This window comes from Corvus cornix, chromosome Z (assembly GCF_000738735.6).
Source record: "Corvus cornix cornix isolate S_Up_H32 chromosome Z, ASM73873v5, whole genome shotgun sequence".
NCBI classification, from domain to species: Eukaryota; Metazoa; Chordata; class Aves; order Passeriformes; family Corvidae; genus Corvus; species Corvus cornix.
Window position 1 is genome coordinate 16,118,726 of NC_046357.1, and position 20,433 is coordinate 16,139,158.

The window sequence follows — 20,433 nt, forward strand, 5'->3', positions numbered from 1 at the left end:
ATGCTTTGTGTGTTGAAAATAGTGGGTTTTTTTTTTTTCTCAAAAGTGTACAGCCATGAGGTTTTCACTGCAGGAAATGACCTGCTCTCCTCTGGGACAAAGCCCAATAGTGGGTAGGAGCAGAGAAGCCATTCCTTCCCGTAATCACATGAGGATCGGAAAAATGAACTTGGGGGCTGGGATAGAGTGGCTAGGGAACGATGACGTGCTGCTGGGAACATAAAGCCACTTCTGGAAATGCATGGTGTAAATAGGTGGTAACTTTGGTTGGGACCGGAGCAGTTCTTTACACATTCTCCTTTGTGCTAAGGAATAGTGTGATGTTTTGGTGTGTGTTTTTTGAAGAGAAGTGCAAAATAATGTCATCCAGGCCCTCAGAAACCTTTCAATAACTTGCACAGGCAGTGTTCTAGCTGAGGATTACCTCAGAATGAGCCCTGCACTGCTGTGCGTGCAGTGCACTGCCTGCTGCTGTGAATAGCTCCCAGCCAAGAAGTTAAGGGCTGCATCCTTGAACAATAGACACAAACATTAACTTTGTAGTCCCTAGGTCATTTACCAGATCTTGATCAGGCCTTCTTGGTAGCTGAAGGGAGCTTAAAACCACTCCCAGCCCACTGGTGTTTGTGCCAGCTCTCAGCCATGCTAAAGGCACAGAGCAGCAGCCAGATAGAAATGGATGGAAATGCTGTTATTTGGATGTTTAAAACCTAGTCCAGGAGGGACCTTGGAAGACAGATTGATACACCTTTTCTTGCTAGCCAGTTCACACAACTGGAGTTAGAAACTAGAGAACAGTTCACTATTTTTCCCGAGTTTGGCTGGATCAGAAAACTAACAGAATACTAAGAATACTGCGTCTCACCCAGGTTGGTAGTTGGGTGACATAGTTGTCTGACCCTTGCTATCTGAACAGTCTTTTCTGAAACCGAGTGAAACAATCCTTGTTCAGATAGCCTGTCCTGAATAATCAGTGCTGATGCGTGTATCAGCTTGAAATCGTATTCCCTGTATTCACAGCAGGGGACCAGCCACAGATAGGTCCTTTTTGTTTCTGCTGCACTTGTTTAGTAAAAATCGCTTTTCTTTTGCCTTTTTTTTTTCCTTGCAGGTAGGCACAGCCATCAGCTGCACTAATGCCACCCACGTGGTCACACCTACACTCCAGGGAGCGCTGGGATCAGCATGGCTCTATCACACAGCTTTCTTTTACCTTCTTTTCCATGCAGCCTGCAGGCAAAGCACATGCTGATGTACCTACCCTAAAATCCTCTCCGAGCAATGACACAGTCCTCACTGACAAATACTCTCTGTCAGAGGTGAAAGGTAGAGGTTTCAGTGTTAGCTGCATTCATGCTAATGTCCCCAGCTAAGCGATGCAAGTGAAGTGGAATCAGGACTTCAGCTTGAAGAAGCTGTAGACAGCACTTCATTCTTTTCATTTGCTCATGAATCTGTTCATCATTCAGCAGAATTTAAGCAGACATATTAATTTCATTTAGTGTGTAATTTAAATCCTCAGCTTACTTGAGAAATTAGAATTCATCTGGGAATTGCAGTCCTCAGCCTCAGAAACAATTTGACTGTGGGGGACAGAGAGAGAAATACATCCCAAAGTCTCATCTCATGAACCTTGAAAATGAAAAAATACAACTCTGGCACACTGGATTAATTTCTGTTTTTCTTGCCACTGCAGCAAATCCCATGGGTCCACGCTCCACTGTCCCCATAGCAGGAAGCTCCATCTTCTCCTGGTCAGGCAGGTTCACAAGCAGTTGAGTTACTGAGGTCCAGCCAGCAGCTCTCAGCAAAGAGACAGGAGCAGTCAGCATCTGCTTGTTCCGTCCCACAGTGCAAAGGAAGCAAATCAGCCTCATCTGCCATAAAATAGTGTTTGTGCCAGTCAGGCTGCCTCAGCTGAGGGGGCTGCAGGTAGTCAAGCACAGTGACAGTGTGACAATGGCATCCTAAACCACTCTCCACCCACCACTGTCTGATCATAGCCAGACTCACCCGCTATCTTGGGACAAACGGAAAATGTGGATTTTGGGTGTCTGATCTTCCAAATAGCTCTTCAGCATAGTACAGCGTGATGTTCACCAGATTCCTGGGTTGTCTGCTTTGCGTCATTTCACAAAAGGAGCAGTTCTGCAGGAGACTCAAGCATATGCGTACTTTTGGCATTTCTGGTTTGGGGAAGATAGTAAGCAAAACCAAGGCCACCGCAACATGCACCAAAAAACTGTTCAGCATTTCATGTATTAAAAAAATGTGAAATGTTATTAAAACTGGTTATGATTTTGTTTAAATGCTGAAACCAGAGAAGTAATGTTAAGGATTCATTCGAGTCTGATTTTTAGTTCAGACACATTCATGTTAAGTCCATTCTGCTTCCCGTGCTCCATTACTATTTTCTGTCATCATAAAGCAGCTAGACAGATCCTGCCAGCTGAACAGGTAACCATTTTACATTGCACTAAATCATCTCAAGGTTGAAATCATTCCTTAGGGCTGTAGGTGTTCTCATGTTCAGGGGAGAATTCAGCCCCTCTCGTTTTAGACATGACTCTTTCTAAAGGAGGCTCCCTGTGGGGGTGTGCGTCACTTGTCAGCATGCAGTTATGTGTCCATCCATCCTCTGACACCTCCTGGATCAGGCAGGTGAACGGTTCTTGGGACAGGGACAGTTTGCTGAGTGTTTGGTATGCTGGGGCACCTGCTTATTAAGGACCTCTGCTTCTGTAATAGGAGACCATTGCCAGGCAGGGCACAAGGCTGGGCCACTTACGGTGCTGATTGTGCCTGCAGCATGCATTTCCTTTGCTACTTTATACTTAGGTGTTATCCCTGCCTTTCTGAATGCTCCATGGTCTGCTTGGCTGTTGTCTTGTCACCAGCAGAGCTTACCTTGAAGCAGCACGTGGAGCAGATGCTGAATGGCTCAGATGGAGTCAGTGAGCAGCACAGGCCTGTGTGGGGCTAGCAGGAAAGCAGTGGTTTATTCTTTGAGCAGATACATCTTCCCTTAAATGATTTTAAGGTCATAAGGGACAGAGTGTCTCAAAGATGAAGTGACAAGGTGAGCACTTGAGGAGGGGCATAATGGAGGGACAAGGTGTGATGTGGTTGGCAGATCCAGGCGAAAGGCTGTTCCCCATGCTGTTCAGAGCAGGATAGTGGTATCAAAAGGATCCTGGACCCCCTCCTCACATACACAAACACACTCATGTGCTGCTCCATGTGTTCTTCTTCTGACACGACATCCAGGATTAGCTGAAGTGGAACCAGTGCAGCCTAATTCCCCCATGAGTCAGACTGACAGCACAGCTGTCTGTGTTCTCCAAGTTCTCCCCTGAAAGAGAAAACTGCTGCTTTGCTTCAACTCAAGCATGGAGACAGGTAGATTGTCTGTGGTGGGATAACCCTGGCTGGACAGCAGGAGCCAGTCAAAGCTTCTCTGTCACTCAGCTGGACAGAGGAGTAAAACAACAGCATGAGCTTCCCACAGGGTCACAGCCTCTTTAGGCACCCCCTTGCTCTGTCGTGGGGTCCTCCATGCACTGCAGATGGATCTCTGCTCCCCTGTGGAGAGATCCATGGGCTGCAGGGGAACCTCACCATGGGCTATGGGGGAATCTGTTCTGGCACCTGGAGCCGCTCCTCTTCCTCCTTCTGTATTGACTTGGGTGTCTGCAGGGGTGTTTCTGACATACCCTCACTCCTCTGGCTGCGGTTGTGCAGGATTTTCCCCCCTTTCCTAACTGCATTATCCCAGAGTCTCTACCACTGTTGCTAATGGGCCCAGCCATGACCAGCAGCAGGTCCTCCTTGGATCCAGCTGGCCTTGGCCCTGTTAGACACAGGGAAGCTTCTAGAGGCTTCTCACAGAACCCACCTGTGTAACCCTCCACTACCAAAAATTCACACACAAACCAAATCCATCACCCAACACAGTGATCCTGCTAATGATCAGACAAGATTTTCAGACCCCCAGTTGTTTCGTAATGTCAAAGGCACACACAAAGGCTGCTTCGTACCCTCCCAACCTCCTCTGCTCTATCCTGCTTTTTGAAGGAAGCTTTAGTGAAAAGCCAGAAGGAACCTGGATATGGTTAAGGCTCCCCTGGCTGTTTCAGCCCTGCTGGTGTTGCTGATGATTACCTGCAAGCCATCACACCTGCACTCACAGTGTGTTCAGTCACCTATAACCATTTCATCAGCATCCTAAAGCACTGGCAGCTTGTCTCAGTGCTGTGTATTTGTGGTCAGTGCTGGAGCTTCTGATGGAGATGAGTGGAAAGTGGGTTGTATTTAGTGTTGTAAGTATTTGCCTCCATAGTCTCACTTTATCTCTCTCTGAACAGCAAAATTCATGTAGCCTGCAAAATATTAGCCTTTTATTCTGGAGTCAGAGGTAACCAATGCATTTGCAAGTTCCATACTGAGAAATTCTCTGATTTAAGGTTTTGATTTCAATACTGAATCAGTCTCTTAGTTGCTCACGCCAGAGTGAGTTATTAATCCAGTCCTTTTCCTGCCAAGTTCCATGAGCATTTATTCACCTCTGCTGTCAGCAGGAGCAGGCTGGGTATGGTTTGTAGGTGTATGTACTCTTCTCTCCATGTTCCTCAGCATCACAATCTCTAGGCATCTCTGCTGCTTATTTCTCCCTCAAGGGGAGTCTTGGACCTATGTCCCCCTGCTCTGACTTGTGGGGAAGGGAAAGTGTTGGGCCACCTTGAACTTGTACACCACAGAAGCATGCTGCTTTTCCACAGTAAGTGAGAAAAGCTGCTTTTCTCTCCAAGGGGAAATAAAATTTGCAAAAGAAAATAGCAAAACAACAACAATAACAAAAATACCGACCACCAGAATTCACACATTGTAGGGGAAGCAGAAGCAAAACATATTCACTATTCAGGTTCCTCAGCAAGCAGCCTGGTATACCTGTTATTCAGGCATGCCACAAAAGTAGTTTCCAGCATTTTCTCACACTCTGGAGAATTTTTTTTTAACTGGTTTCATTCCTACGTTACTGGCCCCATGCTCAGCATTTCCATACAAGCCTTGCCTGCCATTGCAGGATGAGATTGGGGTGGTTAGCTCAACTTTTGTGACTAGCAGGTAACTCAACACAACTGATCTTCCAGAGGAAACAGGGAAGAATTTCAAATCAGAAAATTTAACATCAATTTTTATCCATCCCTGGGTTCCCATCCCTGCTGGAGGCAGAGCCATATTAGTACAGCACAGTACTGGGGTCCATGCAGCAACCAGCTGCAGACAGGGACAAGGTCTCTGCCCTTTGTCTGCCTCAGCTGGGTTTCATCCAGAAGGTCCAAGACCTTAGGGTCTTGGAGACCAAGATTTTAGTGTGTTGCTGCCAACAAGTTGCTATGAGTGAAGGTAGATAGGTCTGGTGACCTTAGAGAAAGTGGGACACAGCTCATCTGGCCTTTGCAGCGTCCCTCTGTAAGAGACGGCAAGGTCATGTCCTTTGCTGTTAATTCTGCTGTGCCTTTTGCCACTATCAGATCTGGGTTTCTTCAGCATTATGGTGGCCATCCAGGCTGTTGCTCTAATTTTGCTTTTCCCTTTCCTATCTTCTGTGCAGAAAAGCAGAGGGAGCTGGCTCGGAAGGGCTCCCTGAAGAATGGCAACATGGGAAGCCCAGTTAATCAGCAGCCCAAGAAGAACAATGTGATGGCACGAACAAGGTAAAGGACTGGAAAAGTACTGGTAGCTGTGCTCTGAGCTGCAATCCCTAATGGCCCTGGGGTGGTCAAGGACTGTGTTCATTGCTTTTGCCTACTGCCAGACACACTGCGAGAGCAATGATGGCCCTTCCTGGAGCTGGCGGGCCCAAATGCTCTGTGCTGTGTTGCATCCCAGGCCCTGGGAAGATGCAGGGCAGCTGAGCCCAGGACCAGTGGCAGTGCAGCCTGTAGAATGCAGAGGTAGCCCAGCCTGGTTGAAATCAAGGGGTTGATAGGGCCATCCTACAGGTTCTGGGTAGTCTCATGTAACACCTAATCCTGCCAGTGGGAGAGGAGCAGTGTTGCTTCATGAAACACACATTGGTTCAGAGCATAGCTCTGCCTTGGTTGCTTTTGTCACAGTAAGTTCCACTGCTCCTTTTTGATGGTGACCCCTTCCCCTCCTGATGGATTTAGTGGAGGCTTGTAAATAATCCATCTCTGTGTGCCTTGCTATACATCTCCTCCACCCTTGGAACAGCATGGTCACACTTTGCTGGAGATGCTTTGGAAGAGCTCTGTAAGACAGTATCAGGCAGTGCTACAACCTGCTGTAAACAAGGACATTCCGAGCTGAATATTTTATTTTAGAGTATTTTTATTTTTTTCCATGCAAACTTCAGTACGCCAATGTATTAGTTACCTATGTTCAGAAGGGAGGAAACCTCATGAACCCACAGAATTGCATGCTTTGCATGCCACTAGAAAGGTGGCAGTTTTTAGTGGAGCACCTCACTTAAAATGACAGAAGAATCTGCAGAATGCTGGATATTTACTGATGAATGGGAAAGTTGCCTTGATTACCATATATTAAACTGAATAGGAGCTGCAGGTCAGTGCCTCTCTATATGCAATGCATCTGAGAGATGAGATTTCTTGTTCACACTAATTCTCCAGACACAAAATATTAGTAATAAATCCTGGCAGGACCCTGTCAACTTTTAGTTGTAAGCCCCTGAAATGTGGCTGGAATATGCTGCATTGCTTCCTCTCTGTGTTTGGGTGTTGACGCCATATAAAAGAGCCAGACCCTTCATGGCAGCAAGAAACTCAGGAACTGTGCTCAGCTGGTTTTCCAGGCCCACTGTTCCTCCTTATCTTCCAAGTACATGCTGGAAAAACTTGTTTTCTTTTGGCAGTAGGCTGCAAGCTAGCATCCTGAGAGGAATGGTAGCAGATTTGCTGCTTGAGAGGTTAGGAACACAGAAATCAGTGGAGGAAGATAATAAAGGAGAGAAGATGGGATAAATAGAGGTATCTACCTATAACATGAGTGCATTTTCCATGGAGTGGTTGTTATTTCCAATCTGCCGATGGAAAGAGCAGAGCAGTGACACCTACTGACAAAAGATTTCAAACAGCCAGCTCAGTTTCTTTTCACTTAAGGACATCTGAACACCTCTGAATGGTTCAGTCTGTCTTGCCACAGACAGGGCAACACCAGCAAGGCAGAAATGCCACAAGCTCGTTCAAGCAGCTTTTCACAGGGTAATGGTTGCAGTATAATGGGATATAGTCCAGGAGGATACACTGCAAAACTTGCAGGTTATGATTTAAGTCTGAACTGTTGGCTTCCTCAGGTCTCTGCAGGAGAATAAGCTAAAGCCATTTTCCCCTTTTTGACAGTTCTGCTCTTCTCATCAAATACATTTTCCTTTGTGCTTTGCCTCTCCTAGTCTCTATTCCACCTTGTCCTTCTTCCCCAAGGCCTCTGTTATTCTGTATTATCCCTGTGGATTTCTGACATCCAGCCTCTAGTACAAGTACAAGGTTGCCTTCACCATTCAGTCCTCTTCTGGGACAAGGGTGCAGCCAGCCTTACAGGTGAGAGTAATTGGATCCATAACACTCTCAGTCTCTGTAAAAGCAAATTAAATGTGAACAAGGTAGGGCTGATTCTGCACTCTTCCTATGAGCACGGAGGCCACAACACCATCCACACACTTGGACATGGCTGGATGGTACTACAGTCCACTCAGGATGACCTAAACTTGGAATTTGTGTTCCAACTTGTGTTGCTTCAAGTGAGCAAAAACACAAAGACAAGAAGCTCATACTGGGACAGCTGCAGATGAAAGCAGCTACCACTGCTACCCAACTTTATTTCAAGGACAGTGGGAAGTGAAAGTAAGGACCATCAGGATGTGAGGGAAAGACTTAAATCAGGGGCAGAGACACTGTAACAATTTTTGCCTGTTACAGTTAAATTGAAGATTTTTATTATTTAGAAAAAAGGCATTTCTCAAGAAGAAGATGTAGTGGGATTTTTTCATCAAGTAAATATCACCACAGCATTCTCCTCCTAAATCCTCTGAGAGTGCTTTGTTCACTGATGATTTAATCACAACTGTCAATGAGTATATATGGAGCAGGGACTGGAAACTGGAGAGTGAAAATGGGAGTCAGTATTTCTGATATCTGTATGGGCAAACTTGTGCTGCCAAATCTCAGGTTCAGTTCCAGACATCTTTGCTTCTTGAGTTCCTGCCTACATACCTCAGGAGCAGAAGGACTGTCCCCTTTCTGCGAGAAGGGCTACTGAATTTTGCAAGTAGATCCCATTTTCTCCAGTCCCCTGGTGCAGCACTTTGGAAATTCTGCATTAGGTTTTAAATTAACTTATTTATGTTTCAATTGACACAGTAAGAAAATATAACTAATTGTGAACCTATGTATCTGCTTTGTTATAGGATTTGATGTATCTTACTCTCCCTGAGCCTGCCCACTGACAGTGCTTGCCAGGAGTTCTTATTTCTAAAATTATTAATGGCTTGCTGCAATTTTCTGCACAGAAGCAGAAAAGCATTTCGGGCAGTTAGAGAGTTGGGAGCACAGATGACATGGATTATCATCTTTGGATTTTCATTTCTTACACTCCTAGTGAAGCATCATTGTGCATCATGGTGTGTTGTTAAAGACCGCTTGGAAGAAAACCTGAGTTATCTCATTGAATGAGAAGATTTTTGTCACTCTTATGGTTCCTACCTGCTGAACAAAGAATCTTACTCCATTTGCTTGGTTTAGTTAATCTTAATTTAAATGTGAACCAAAGTAGTTTTGCAGTTTTTTTGGATGAAAGAACTCTGATGTGAACAAGAAACCATTGTATTAACACATTTTCCTTATCCTAGAAGTTCTGAAGCCTACATTCCATTTCACAAACTCTCCCAGGCAATTAAAGGTGCAGAGTCATCCTACAGCCTTTGTAACATTTCTGATTAAGTGAAAGTCATCACAAAAAAAATGGAGTTCAAAACGTGCTGGTCTGACTGGTCTCTTATGCTGGGCACACCAGCTCATATTTCTAATATAACTAAATTTAGGACTGAGATCTCAGAAGTGTTGTGTTGCCAGGGTCCTGGATAGGGACTCAGAAAGAGAGACCACATCATATTCCTGATCTCCAATAGCAGAACAGTGGGATCGCTGAGCCTCTGCCTTCCCCTGTGTACTCCTTCTCCTGTGTACTTACTGCTAGTGTCAGGTACCCTTGCCAGGAAAAAAAAGGCAACACAAAAATGAGCAATCTGATACGACAAGCAGTCCTAGCCAGACAGGTTCACCAGAATGAAGTGCAGAGTGTCCCAATTTTTTTTTTCTTCCGGGGGGAGTATGTTCCCAAAGCCTGCCCAGTGTTTATCCCTGTGAAACTACTGTAGGCTACCCAGAGACACAGCTCGCTCCCTCTGAATTGCACCCATTTAAACATCTTCATCAATAAGTGAGGGCTTGCAAAGAAGGGAAATGGGGAAAGCCAACTATCATACAGCTTTACCCTAGGCAGTGTGTGCTGCTGAGCTTTACTGTGTGGTTAATGGACAACATTTAATTATTTCAGGCTCGTCGTTCCCAATAAGGGCTACTCGTCGCTAGACCAGAGTCCCGATGAAAAGCCCCTGGTAGCCCTGGATACAGACAGGTATGCAAAAGGTTAAAAAGATTATATACATGACAGCCTAAGCAAGTTTTCATGCCAGAGGGCAGCACTCACACTCTTCCCTCCACTGTTCCCTCTGACCTGTGCTGTAATGGGTCTCAGTGTGAGAACAAGTGAGAGGAGCTGTGAGTAGAGGGCACTGTGATAGAAAGATCGGAGGGTCACAGATGAAGGCTTCTCTACAGGATTCCTTGATGTAACTTCTCTGTGCCTCAAGAACAGTTTCATGGCACAAGAAAGATAGGACTAAGTGGGGAATACAGGTCTCATCTAACCAATTCCTTCTTTGCTGTATCTTGTACTTCCCTGCAGTGATGATGACTTTGATATGTCCAGATATTCCTCCTCGGGATACTCATCTGCTGAGGTGAGTTATACTCTCTCCTGCCATCCTTGCCATGAATGTGAATAACAGAGTGGCCAGAAATGGCTCAGAGGGGCCTTGCACAGGCAGAAATGGCAACACAACAAAATTAGTAGTGGTATAGACTCTGTGACTCTGGAAGGGGCCATGGCAGAAACTGTGTCATGTTGCTTTCTTCCCTGGTGATCCAGTTGGCTCCATATCCTCACTGCCATGGCACAGAGATCTTCCCATCAGCAGTTTTCACAGCTACCTTTGGTTTCACTCAAACTTTCTCTCATTTTGCTTAGTCTTGCAGTGATCCATGAGGTGCAAAAGCATCGTCTTGTCTGCCATGGCAGCTCAGCAACTGTATGCATGCCAAGGACACAAATAAAGGATCTGAGGGTGTGCTGTGATTTCCAGTTATTGAAGTGGTCAGGGTCATCCAGTGTGTGTTTACTTGGAGCAAGCAGAAATTCCAGAGAGGACTTGCAGATATGAACTCTTGCCCTTTCAAAGAGAAAAGGCAGGAAGCTCAGTCTTGTTAGTCCTTCTGCATTGTTTCTGATTATATTCCCAAACTCTCATGAATTTGTTGCTCGGCCTCTGGCTACTGCTTCTGCAGGATTTTGCATCCAGGGTGCTGAGCAGCCATTCTGCCCACAAACTGCTCAGAACTTTTATCTCTTCCTTGGATAAAATACCTCTGAAACCCTGGGAAGCAGCCAAGAGCAGTGACTGTATCAGATGATCTGAGCTGTTTCTGTGCCCTGATGAAGGGTTGTTTACACAGACCCAGTTAGGGCAGCACTTGAATCTGAGATTACACAGCCAAACTTTACCATCTTTTAACTGCTATAGTGTGGCCCAGACTGAGAGAGGAGACTGCCCATCTGCCAGTAAATACTATTATTACATTACTTTAACTGAGGGCTTGTTGTCAGGAAAAAATTATTCCAGAAAAAAATAATGTACCAAATATAATGTACCTCACTCTAGATACTCCTATTCTGGAAGAAGCTAGTACCCTAGTACCTTCCCCTCACCTGAGGTCAAAAACTAGGACTGTTTCATTAGTGGGGCACTGTTGATGATGGGGAAATACATTCCAGAATAGGGGACCTTCTTCTCTTCTGACCACCAGAAGTAAGAAGTCCCAAGTGTTTGACTGTTTGTCTCTTTGTCTGTAGCAGATCAACCAAGACTTGAACATCCAGCTGCTAAAGGATGGGTACCGGTTAGATGAGATCCCAGATGACGAGGACCTCGACTTAATCCCCCCTAAATCGGTCAACCCCACCTGCATGTGTTGCCAAGCCACCTCCTCCACCGCCTGTCACATCCAGTAGTGAGGCCGGCAGGCTGTGATCAGTGCTTTCCACTATAACTGTAAAACTTAACAGCCATTGCTTCCTCCTATGGTAGGACGTGCACCTCTTTGTGTTCATGGAGCCAGGAGAAACCAAAAAATTCATTTTATGATTGGTTGATAACTTATTTTAAGCTATGGTAAAACAAAAGACAAGTTGCTCAAAGTGCCAGGCAGTGCCTGGCAGAACTGACTGATCTGGAGAGCGAATGCAGAGGGGTCCAGAGATACCTCCTTGGTTTGTTTAGGCACTGGGGATATTTTGTAAAGTGTCTTTTTTTCAGAATGGGAAAGGTCAGTTGGGACTTCAGGTAATCCTGCCCACTGAAACCAATCCATCTGCAAGATAAGGGCAAGTTGGAGGTATCAAAGTGTTTTACCAATGAGAGGAAGTCAGTTCTTAATTCATTCACTAAACCTGTTTCATTTGCATAACCAAAATGATACTATAACTGGGGCACAGGAATGGGGACGGACCAGGGCATCCTTTCTTATGGCAAGGCTAGCCAGGACTAGCATGACACAATTCATTCACTTGCAAAAGGGACAAACAGGTGACATTTCACTGTGAGTCAATACTAGCTAGAGCTGTTGTGTCACATAGCCAATGCAATCTACTCTTAGCACCACATTAAATTACCACCAAACACATCAGATTCGATCTGCAATCCATCCATGCACTTCAGGGATTTGCTCCTTGCCCAGGAATACCAACCATACTCGTGAGTTCAGTTCAGTCACGTATTCTGACTTCAGCCTGTATTTAAACCCTGTGCAACCCATCTCTTTCCAAAAATCTTAAACTTTGTTCAACTGAGAAGAAGTGAATCCTGCATAAGTCAGGACTAGAGATGTACAGCCTGAATGACAGTGCTGGAAAAGCTAGTTGGAGAAAGCACATTTTAACAATGCTTGACTCTTGATATTCTCTTGACACTGTGTCTCTGGCTGCCTGTGGAAGAGACTCATTAATGCTGAAGTCATCAGTGCAGTGGGGTCAGACTTGAGAGAAATTTTCAGCAACAGCAGACTTATGAACAGCTTCAGCTGAAAGATGCCCATGACAGGAAACTGCTGTTCACCCCCTATCTGCCCACTTGTGAGCCAGATGTGGTCTATGTTACAGCTGTCCCTTGTCAGGAGTAGTTGTGTTTTATTTGGTGAAAAGTTAGGGAACCTGTTACATTAGGTTGCTGGGTGGAGCTGCCAGTTCACCAGCAGATTGTTTTTAATGCAGAATCACTTCCGGAATTAGGAAACATGTCCTCTCACTGGCCGGTCTTACACTGCTGGCTTCAGCATATGCAAGGGATGGGCTGGCATTTTTCTCAGTGTTGAAATCTTTTGCCACAGGCACAATTCTTGTGTTTTCCTGGCCTTTCAGGAGGAAGGACCACCTGCCTTGGGTCATCACCTGCTTTGTAGCCTGGGAAAGGAAAAAAATGAGGGCAGTTCTGAATTCCTGAGTCACAAAGCAGAGCCTGAGCTGCACCACAACAGACAGATCCCCCATCTGAAATCTGTATGAAGTGAGCTGAGTCTTTAAGAAGTCCTATTCATAATTAGCAGGAGATTTATTTAACATCCTGGGGATTCACTCTGTGCAGTACAAAGCTTGATACCAGCCACAGTGGGAGTAAAAGAGCAGGCACACAAAATTCCTGGGCTTTACTATTCACTGGATAGTACTGACAACTTTTAAAGCTGTGCTTCTCCCCTTTCCCTAAAACAGCACGCTGCCACCCTGGTTCCAGGCCACAGAAAGAGGACTTGAATGGTGTTGTTTACTGAGCATCTCTGCCTCTTCATGCAGAAGTGATGGTTAACTTGCCAGCTCCTGTAGGTATAGTGTTCCTTAAGTGAATTCTCATTTTCTCACCACCTGATAGTGCTGAGGGGGAATATCTCCAAAATACAACTCAGGTTGAGGTAATCAAGTTGTCTGGAGGTGAGGGAAGTAGAGAGTAGAGAAAAAGATAAAGGGGAAAAACATTCCTTAAGGAGTCTTTTTTTTAAAATGAGTAATGTAGTTATAACTTAATAGAAATACCATGGTCAAACCAAATCCTATAGGACATGACCAAGGCTCTCTAAATCTTCACTCTTCTGGAGAGGGACTTTGCAGTTCAGCACTGGTACCATGGAATGTCTTCATCACATTTATCCTCCTGAGACTGCTCTGTGCCTTCCAGCCAGGCTGCACACGCTCAGCCTTTCCCACAGCCCTTGCTCAGGAGATCGGAGCATTTTGGAGTGCCTGCTAGACCAAGAAGCCATCTCTTCATCTGGGCCAGCCACTGAGGACTGCTCGTCCCAAAGGTCTCCATCATGCTGCTATCATAGAATCATGCCATCGTCTAGGTTGGAAAACACCCTTAAGGTCGCTGGGTCCAGCCATAACCAAGCACCATCCTGTTCAGTCTAAGAATGTGCTTGCTGGCACTGTTATCCTCCAGGGTTAACACCTCTCCTCTGAGGGACAGAATTCCACTTAGTGGACTTGGCAGTGCTGGGTTAACAGTTGGATTCTATGATCTTCAAGGTCTTTTTCCAATCTGAGTGATTCTATGACACCCACTATCCCATGGCACCATGACCAAGTCCTTTTATTGCCCCTGTTGCTGGTTTCTGCCTGCCATGTGCCCTGAGGCATTCCCCAAGCCTCCAACTGTCTTCTGCCCTCTTCATTTTGTGATGTGCATCTGCTTCTAGCACAACCTTTTAGGGAAGGAGGGAGATGAATTCAAATGTTACAGCTGGTGCTTCCTCCAAATACAAACTGAAGCACAACCCAAGTGTTTTTGCCTGTGCGCAGAAGGAGTTGGTTGCACAAATAGTTGGTTTGGCATGACAGTACAGGACCATAAAATGGCAATTTTTTGGCTTCTCCTCTCTATGCTTTGTGTTCATATATTTTATTAGGGGAATAATGTAGAAAGGGTGGGGAAAAGTAGTTACCTGTGTAGGGTCGTTACCAGAAAGGCTGAGTGGCTTAAGGCAATGCACATGTGGCTGTCATAGAAAACTGAACACTAACCATTCTGAACTGCAGCCCCTTCAGCAGATTATTACCATGAAGCATGTTTGTTGGCTCATTATGGAATTTTCAGGACTGCCCATTGGTATGTATCAACTACAGATGAGGCTGTTTGGTCTCATGTTCAGACCTTTGCTTAAGCCAGCAGGTTTTCCTTATGCCCTCAGCGTCACAGAATGGGTAAGGCTGGAAGGGGCCACAGTGGGATCATCTGATCCAGCCTCTCTGCTCAAGCAGCCCTTGTTGGAGGTTATGCTGTGGTGATTTCCTGGGAAGGTGTGGAGATAGATAGCTATTCTGGCACTGCTCTCCTTAGACCAGTCTCTGCCACCATGGCCAGGAGAAGGCAGAAGGAAAGAGCACAGACTCTGACTCTCTGTTGCAGCATTTTTACAAAATCTACAGAGCTGCTGGATGCTCTCCTAAATGCAGGTGGCATGCAAGAAAGAAAATTGTTCCTTCCCCCAGTCTTGGCACCAAACAAGATGGCCCTCTCAGGCCACATTTTCAATCCAAAGTTGTACAGAGAACCAAGGAGAGGAACACCATGGAGTATGAAATGCTTCATCACTGTCTATCTAAATTACCATGCAAACAGGATGTAAAGATATTGATGCTGGTGCCTCCACAAAGGAATTTGCATTTGATGCCTCATAAAGCCAGACTGGGTTTTTGTTAGGATTTTATGTAATGTCAGTCACCAAATTACCTAAGTGTAAGCAAATCCTTTTCTTTTATCAGATGTTAATCTGATAAAATATCAGATAGTATACTTTAATGTGAGCTGGATTTGAACTCCAGGGTCTCAGCACTCTGTTCCATCTCTCCGGTCTCCAAACTCCACATTTCCAGATGTCTTTGTGAGGAGGAACATTGTCCTAGTCTGGAGGAGGGTCTGTAGATAGCATAGTCATGTCTCGTTTTCTGGTGTTTGTAAATAAACTTCGGCTGAAAGGAGGCTGATGCCCATCCTGAAGGCTCATTTGATATCTTATCAGACACATCTTAAAGTCAACCCTTGGAAGAGCCACTGGATGATATCTGACATTGCTGCCTGTCTGTCCCTAACACGTGTGGTTGGCCGCTGGGTGTGCTATGCTCTTCTGGCTGTCCTGCCTGCAGATTGCAACTGCAAAAGCAGGTGACCATTGCTGTGTGGACTTTGAAAGGGGCTTCAAGACAGCTTCCCCATGGACAGGATGGACTCAGCTCCTTCTGGTTTGTCTCACCAGCACTTGTCCCAAAAGGAGGCACCCACTGTGTTCAGCAGTTTGCTGGCTGACACACGGGTCTGCAATCCTGAGCAGAATCCTTTCCTTTCCATGCACAGTCTGACCCTGGGCTGGCCTGCAGGCTGTGCAGGAGACTGCAGGAGGCTTGAAAATGCAGTGTCCTGTGTGTGACTCAACAGAAACATGAAGATGCTTTTGAAGAAAGGAAGGACCCAGCTGGGCAACAGATGGAAAACAGGAAAAGGAAAACAAGCAGTAACTAGAAAGATTGCCAAGTGCTGTCGTGGCCTAGGGCAGATCCCAGTTGTCTGAGTTACTCTGTCTCAGTGCAGTGCTGATGCTAGCAGGGAGCAAATCTTGCTTTCAGATGTACACACCAGAAACACCCTGTCCCTGAGCTGGTGCTGCAGCCAGATACAACCCTGGTGGGTCTGCTGGACTGTTAGAGCACAGAAATTAGATCAGGGGTCCTTGCTGCTGTTGGTATTTGCTCTAACCTCAGGCAAGTCACATCCCTTTTTGATGTCCATTCCCTTCTGCAGCACATGGGAGAAACCTGCCTTCCTAAAGTGCTAGCATCACCCTGCATGGATATTGCCAAATGTGAGAGGCAGCATTGATAGGACAGATCTACAAGCAGGATGTAAATACCATGCTCTAGAAATTTAATTCCTATTTTCAAAGTACTACTCTTCTTTCCCTCTGTTTACCCTCTTCTGATGTTGCTCACACATTCCAGAAGGCAGCGGGGTGGAGGTTAGTACAGAGGTTAAACATCTTTGGAGAAAGATGTTTGTCAAGGATATGTTACTCAGTTACTTGGCAGCTGACTCTTGCACAACTGGCTTCTGAGTTTGCCTGCTCCTACAGGGAACATGTACAAAGATTTGGTGGCCCAACAGCACCATCCACTGATAGCAGAATTAAGGAATTTGGAAGTGCAACTTGGGATGGCGAGTAGTGATGAAGGGGAACAGAGGATTGCAAGGCTCATTTTTTGGGATACTCCCATGGCAGTTTCATGCTCTTGCTTTTAGCAACCATATGATCCTCTTAGCCTTTAAACTGGTGGTTCTGCCTGGGCTCCTCCTTTCCTTTTCCATTCTCACTTCAAACCCACCTGGGGTATTGCCACTTACTTAGAATGCCATAGGCTTTGGCACCTCGCTGCTGCTTGGCTCAGCAAGCTTGGGCTGCCTGTTCAAAAGCAACATCTGCATAGAGGAGCAGTGCCACAGGGCTAACTGGGAAGGCATGGGAAGGTCTTCATTTTAAGCTGCTTTTCACCTCTAGGCATACTTGTCACTTCCTTTCAAGGCTCAGCTGTGAGAGAGATTGCTCCAAACCACATCTCATCAGACAAACCCACCTTTGTTACAGAACCACACAAGACCTGAAGCAGAGGGGCCAGGAATTTAGCACAGAGGGAGGTGTTGTGGCCTGGGATTATCTACAGAAGGTCAGTGGAGGTTTCTCACAGGGGTTGTGGTCCATATTTTAACTTCCTGTATTATGCAGCTGAGCTGTCACATTGCTTCCCAAAAATTACAGCTCCATCCCTTCCTTTGCCCCACTTGACATTGCTGGCAGACCCAGGATGACAGCAGCTGAATGCTGCCTGGCTGAGCACTACTTTCACAGCTTGCTAGGGAGTCAAAGGCTGGGACTGACTGAGATGACACAGAGCACAGCCCCATGGCCCACAGAAGCATGCAGCAAGCCATGTCACAGAGCAGCACAGACATTATCAGGACAGGTAGCAGCTTTCCCTGGTGCTTCTGGAGAGCAGCTTCTCCCATTGCTTTACAGACCCATTTGCCACTGGTGGTGACTTGGAGCCTTTTACTTTCTCTAAAAAGCTGCTCCAGCAAAAGAAGGATTTGCTCCTGGAAAGTGCCCACCTCACTGATGGTGCTTGGCCTGTGGAGGCATTTCCATAATAACAAATGGTGATACAGGTGGTGGGACTGGATCAGGGAGTGGAAGGTACAAAATAAACCTTATTAAAATGTGACTCACACTGTCACTGGAAAGCAGAGCAGCAGGCACCAGGAAAAGGCCACTAAAAGTCCATGCTAAGTCCCATAGCTGCTGAGATATTTACCCTCCCAGAGCAGCACTTCTCCTCTAGCTGCCCATGCAGCTGTCCCAGGTACGCTCTCTGGGAAGCACTCCTGTTCACACACACTGCCTTCTTGCTTCTGCAACCTAAATAAGCTGCAACTCCATTTGTTACCCACCTTCCTCAAGCTTCCATGATTTGGGAGACACAGTTTGTTGAGAGATATAATACAGACACACGGAAAGAGCTGAAAAACTTGGGCAAGGACTCTTCATGACAGACCTTCATATCCATCCCCAGTTCACAGATTTGTTTGTTCAGTTTCTTTGCATGGAGATGCTGCAGTAGCAGCTGTGTTCAGTGTGTGGCTGCTTCTGTCCTAAGACAAACCCCAAGCAAAAGTCAGGCCAGCTGTAGGTCAGTGAATGTGATGGGATGAGAGTCAGATAGGAGGCTGGGATTTCTCTTCACCCACATGAAGGCTGTGGGGCTGAGGATTCACCAGGTTCATGCAAAACCTGGTGAGATCCAGCCCACCAAGCCGGATGCCTTCACCCTCCTGGCCTCAGTGCTGTGGGTCCAGGTCTGCAGACTGGGTCCCAGACCTGCCAGCCCACATGCTCCTAGTGTGGGTTGGAGTCCTGCAGCAGAGGCCCTGGTGGAGAGCCTGTTGGTTCTGCTCCTGATGCACTGGGGCAGGGCACTGAGACACTGGTGGGACTGTAGTTCTGCCAAGAGAAAGACTCTGGTGTAGGATGAAGTCTTTGCAGGGGAGACAATTCAGAAAGTTGGGTTTTTCCCCTCCCCTTTTTGCACTTTTTAAACCATTTTTACTCCTTCCACAGAGGTTATTAAACCTTCAGTTTAATAAGGGAGATGAGCTGCCATTTAAATAGGTTTCTGAAGGGTCTGAAAGCAGGTGCTGGCTGGCACGCAGAGCCGGTCTATGCCTGACGTGATTTCCAGACCTCATTGTCCAACCTGTAGCAGAGTCACCCCATGAGCTGAGCGAGGACTGGGGTGGGAGGGTCAGCGCTGGCCATCATGCCGAACAGCCATGGCTTCCCAAACTGAAGGAGAATCAGACCAGGAAGTTGGGGAAGGAGCAGCAGCAGTAGAAGGATAGCTAGTTTTCACAGGTAATCTTCGGTATCCGTGTCCAGTGGTTAGTCCTAGAATCGCAAGCCTTGTTATATTGCACACACGTCCTCCTTCCACTCCCCTTTTCTCAAAGCAGCCGTCGCCTTTCCTCCCCCTGCCCCCATGCACTAGTGATGAGCATCAGAGGCAGTTGCACCAAAGTGATTCTCAGCCCAGTTCTGCATCCCCCTTTCCCACCCAAACCCAAGGCAACCCAGACAGTTATTGGTCATCACAAATCTAGTGATTCCAGTTGGGTTTCTTTCCTTGTGTACGTACCATGGCTTCCTTCCCACGCACTCTAGCAGGGCAGTACAGGAGGCTCTAATCATGTCCCAAGAAGTTTCTTTGCCCCCAGCAGCACCTTGCAGACATGCACCTTACTGGGAATATACTGGGTCATTGCTGGTGAGATCTGGCACTGCCAATCTTGAATGGGTGGCAGCTGATGGGGATCCACCCGAGGAAGTTGGCAGAAAGTGGCTACTGTCCCTTTTCTTTTCTTTTTTGAGGGAGAGGGGGATTTTTTGGCATTACAGTTATTGTCCATCTTCCAGTGGCCAAGTTCTGGGCTGCATTAATAATTGGGGTTCATTGGCTGCCCAGGCAGGTGTGGAGCTTTGCACCAACCTTAATAGCAAATGTCCTGCCTGTATTCAGAGCCTGGGTACAGGATGGGTTTCTTCCACGCTGGCAAAATACTTTCAGCAGGCTCCAGATGGACACTTCTGGCAGACAGAAAAACAGCACTCCTCCTGGTCCGGATCAAATCTGCACTTCCATTTTGTGTCCTCAGCATGGAAAAAAATCAACCTAAGCAAATGCCTTCCAGCTCTCCATTCCCTGTGTGGTGCCTGGCGCCCCAGGGGAAGGGGTGGTGAGAGGCATTTCAGGGTCACCAAAAGCAAGATCCTTTTTGGATTTATTTAATGGAAATACATTTCAGGATGGGAGACCTCCCGACCTTTGTGTTAATCTCAAGAGCAGGAGATGAATTTCTGGCTGTCCTTGCATATAGTGAAATATAGCTGAAACAGCCAAACGCAAATAGAGTTAAATGTAGGGTTTGACCTGAATAACCTTTTAATTAGGAAGATAAATTTGTTGTAGCTTGACCTTAGTCCTTGTTAGGAACCTGCTAATCATTTGACATGCAGAGTGTATTAATGCTGCACTTAACTTGGCCATTGTTTTTTTTATCTGGTTTTGGGAGTTTTTTCATTCCCAAAGCATCAATCTGCATCTTGTATGGGTTTTCTTTTCTTTTCTTTTTTTCCCATTCAGATCATGTAGCACACTGTTGTACTTTTGTTCCTGTCTGTGTAGAGTATTGCCTTAAACAGATCAGTTGTGTTATGGTTTGTTTTGGGTTTTCTCTTTTCTACCATCAGTTTTATGCATTAATTTATTTTAAAATGTGGGGGTTTTTTTCAAAAACATGAAAAAAGTGTATAATTTTTTTTTTAACATTTCCATTGCAGTATTTATCATTGTTACTGGTTGTGTGTAGTGTAACGGAATTAATGATATTAAAAAGCATACATATGAAAACCA

The 20,433-nt window shown here is 46.0% G+C and overlaps 1 protein-coding gene across 3 annotated transcripts in view; it reads left to right on the top strand.

Moving 5' to 3' along the window:
• FAM219A (family with sequence similarity 219 member A) overlaps positions 1-20,433 on the top strand; it is a 96,466-nt gene extending 76,033 nt beyond the window's left edge. For 2 of the 3 annotated variants that reach the window (XM_039566882.1, XM_039566884.1), the window contains exons 3-6: positions 5,615-5,717; positions 9,595-9,675; positions 10,006-10,060; positions 11,230-20,433. In XM_039566882.1, the coding sequence (XP_039422816.1) occupies positions 5,615-5,717; positions 9,595-9,675; positions 10,006-10,060; positions 11,230-11,388 (398 nt within the window). In that variant the 3' untranslated portion in view covers positions 11,389-20,433. The remainder of the gene's footprint in view (positions 1-5,614; positions 5,718-9,594; positions 9,676-10,005; positions 10,061-11,229) is intronic. The other variant, XM_039566883.1, reaches the window with a different exon arrangement.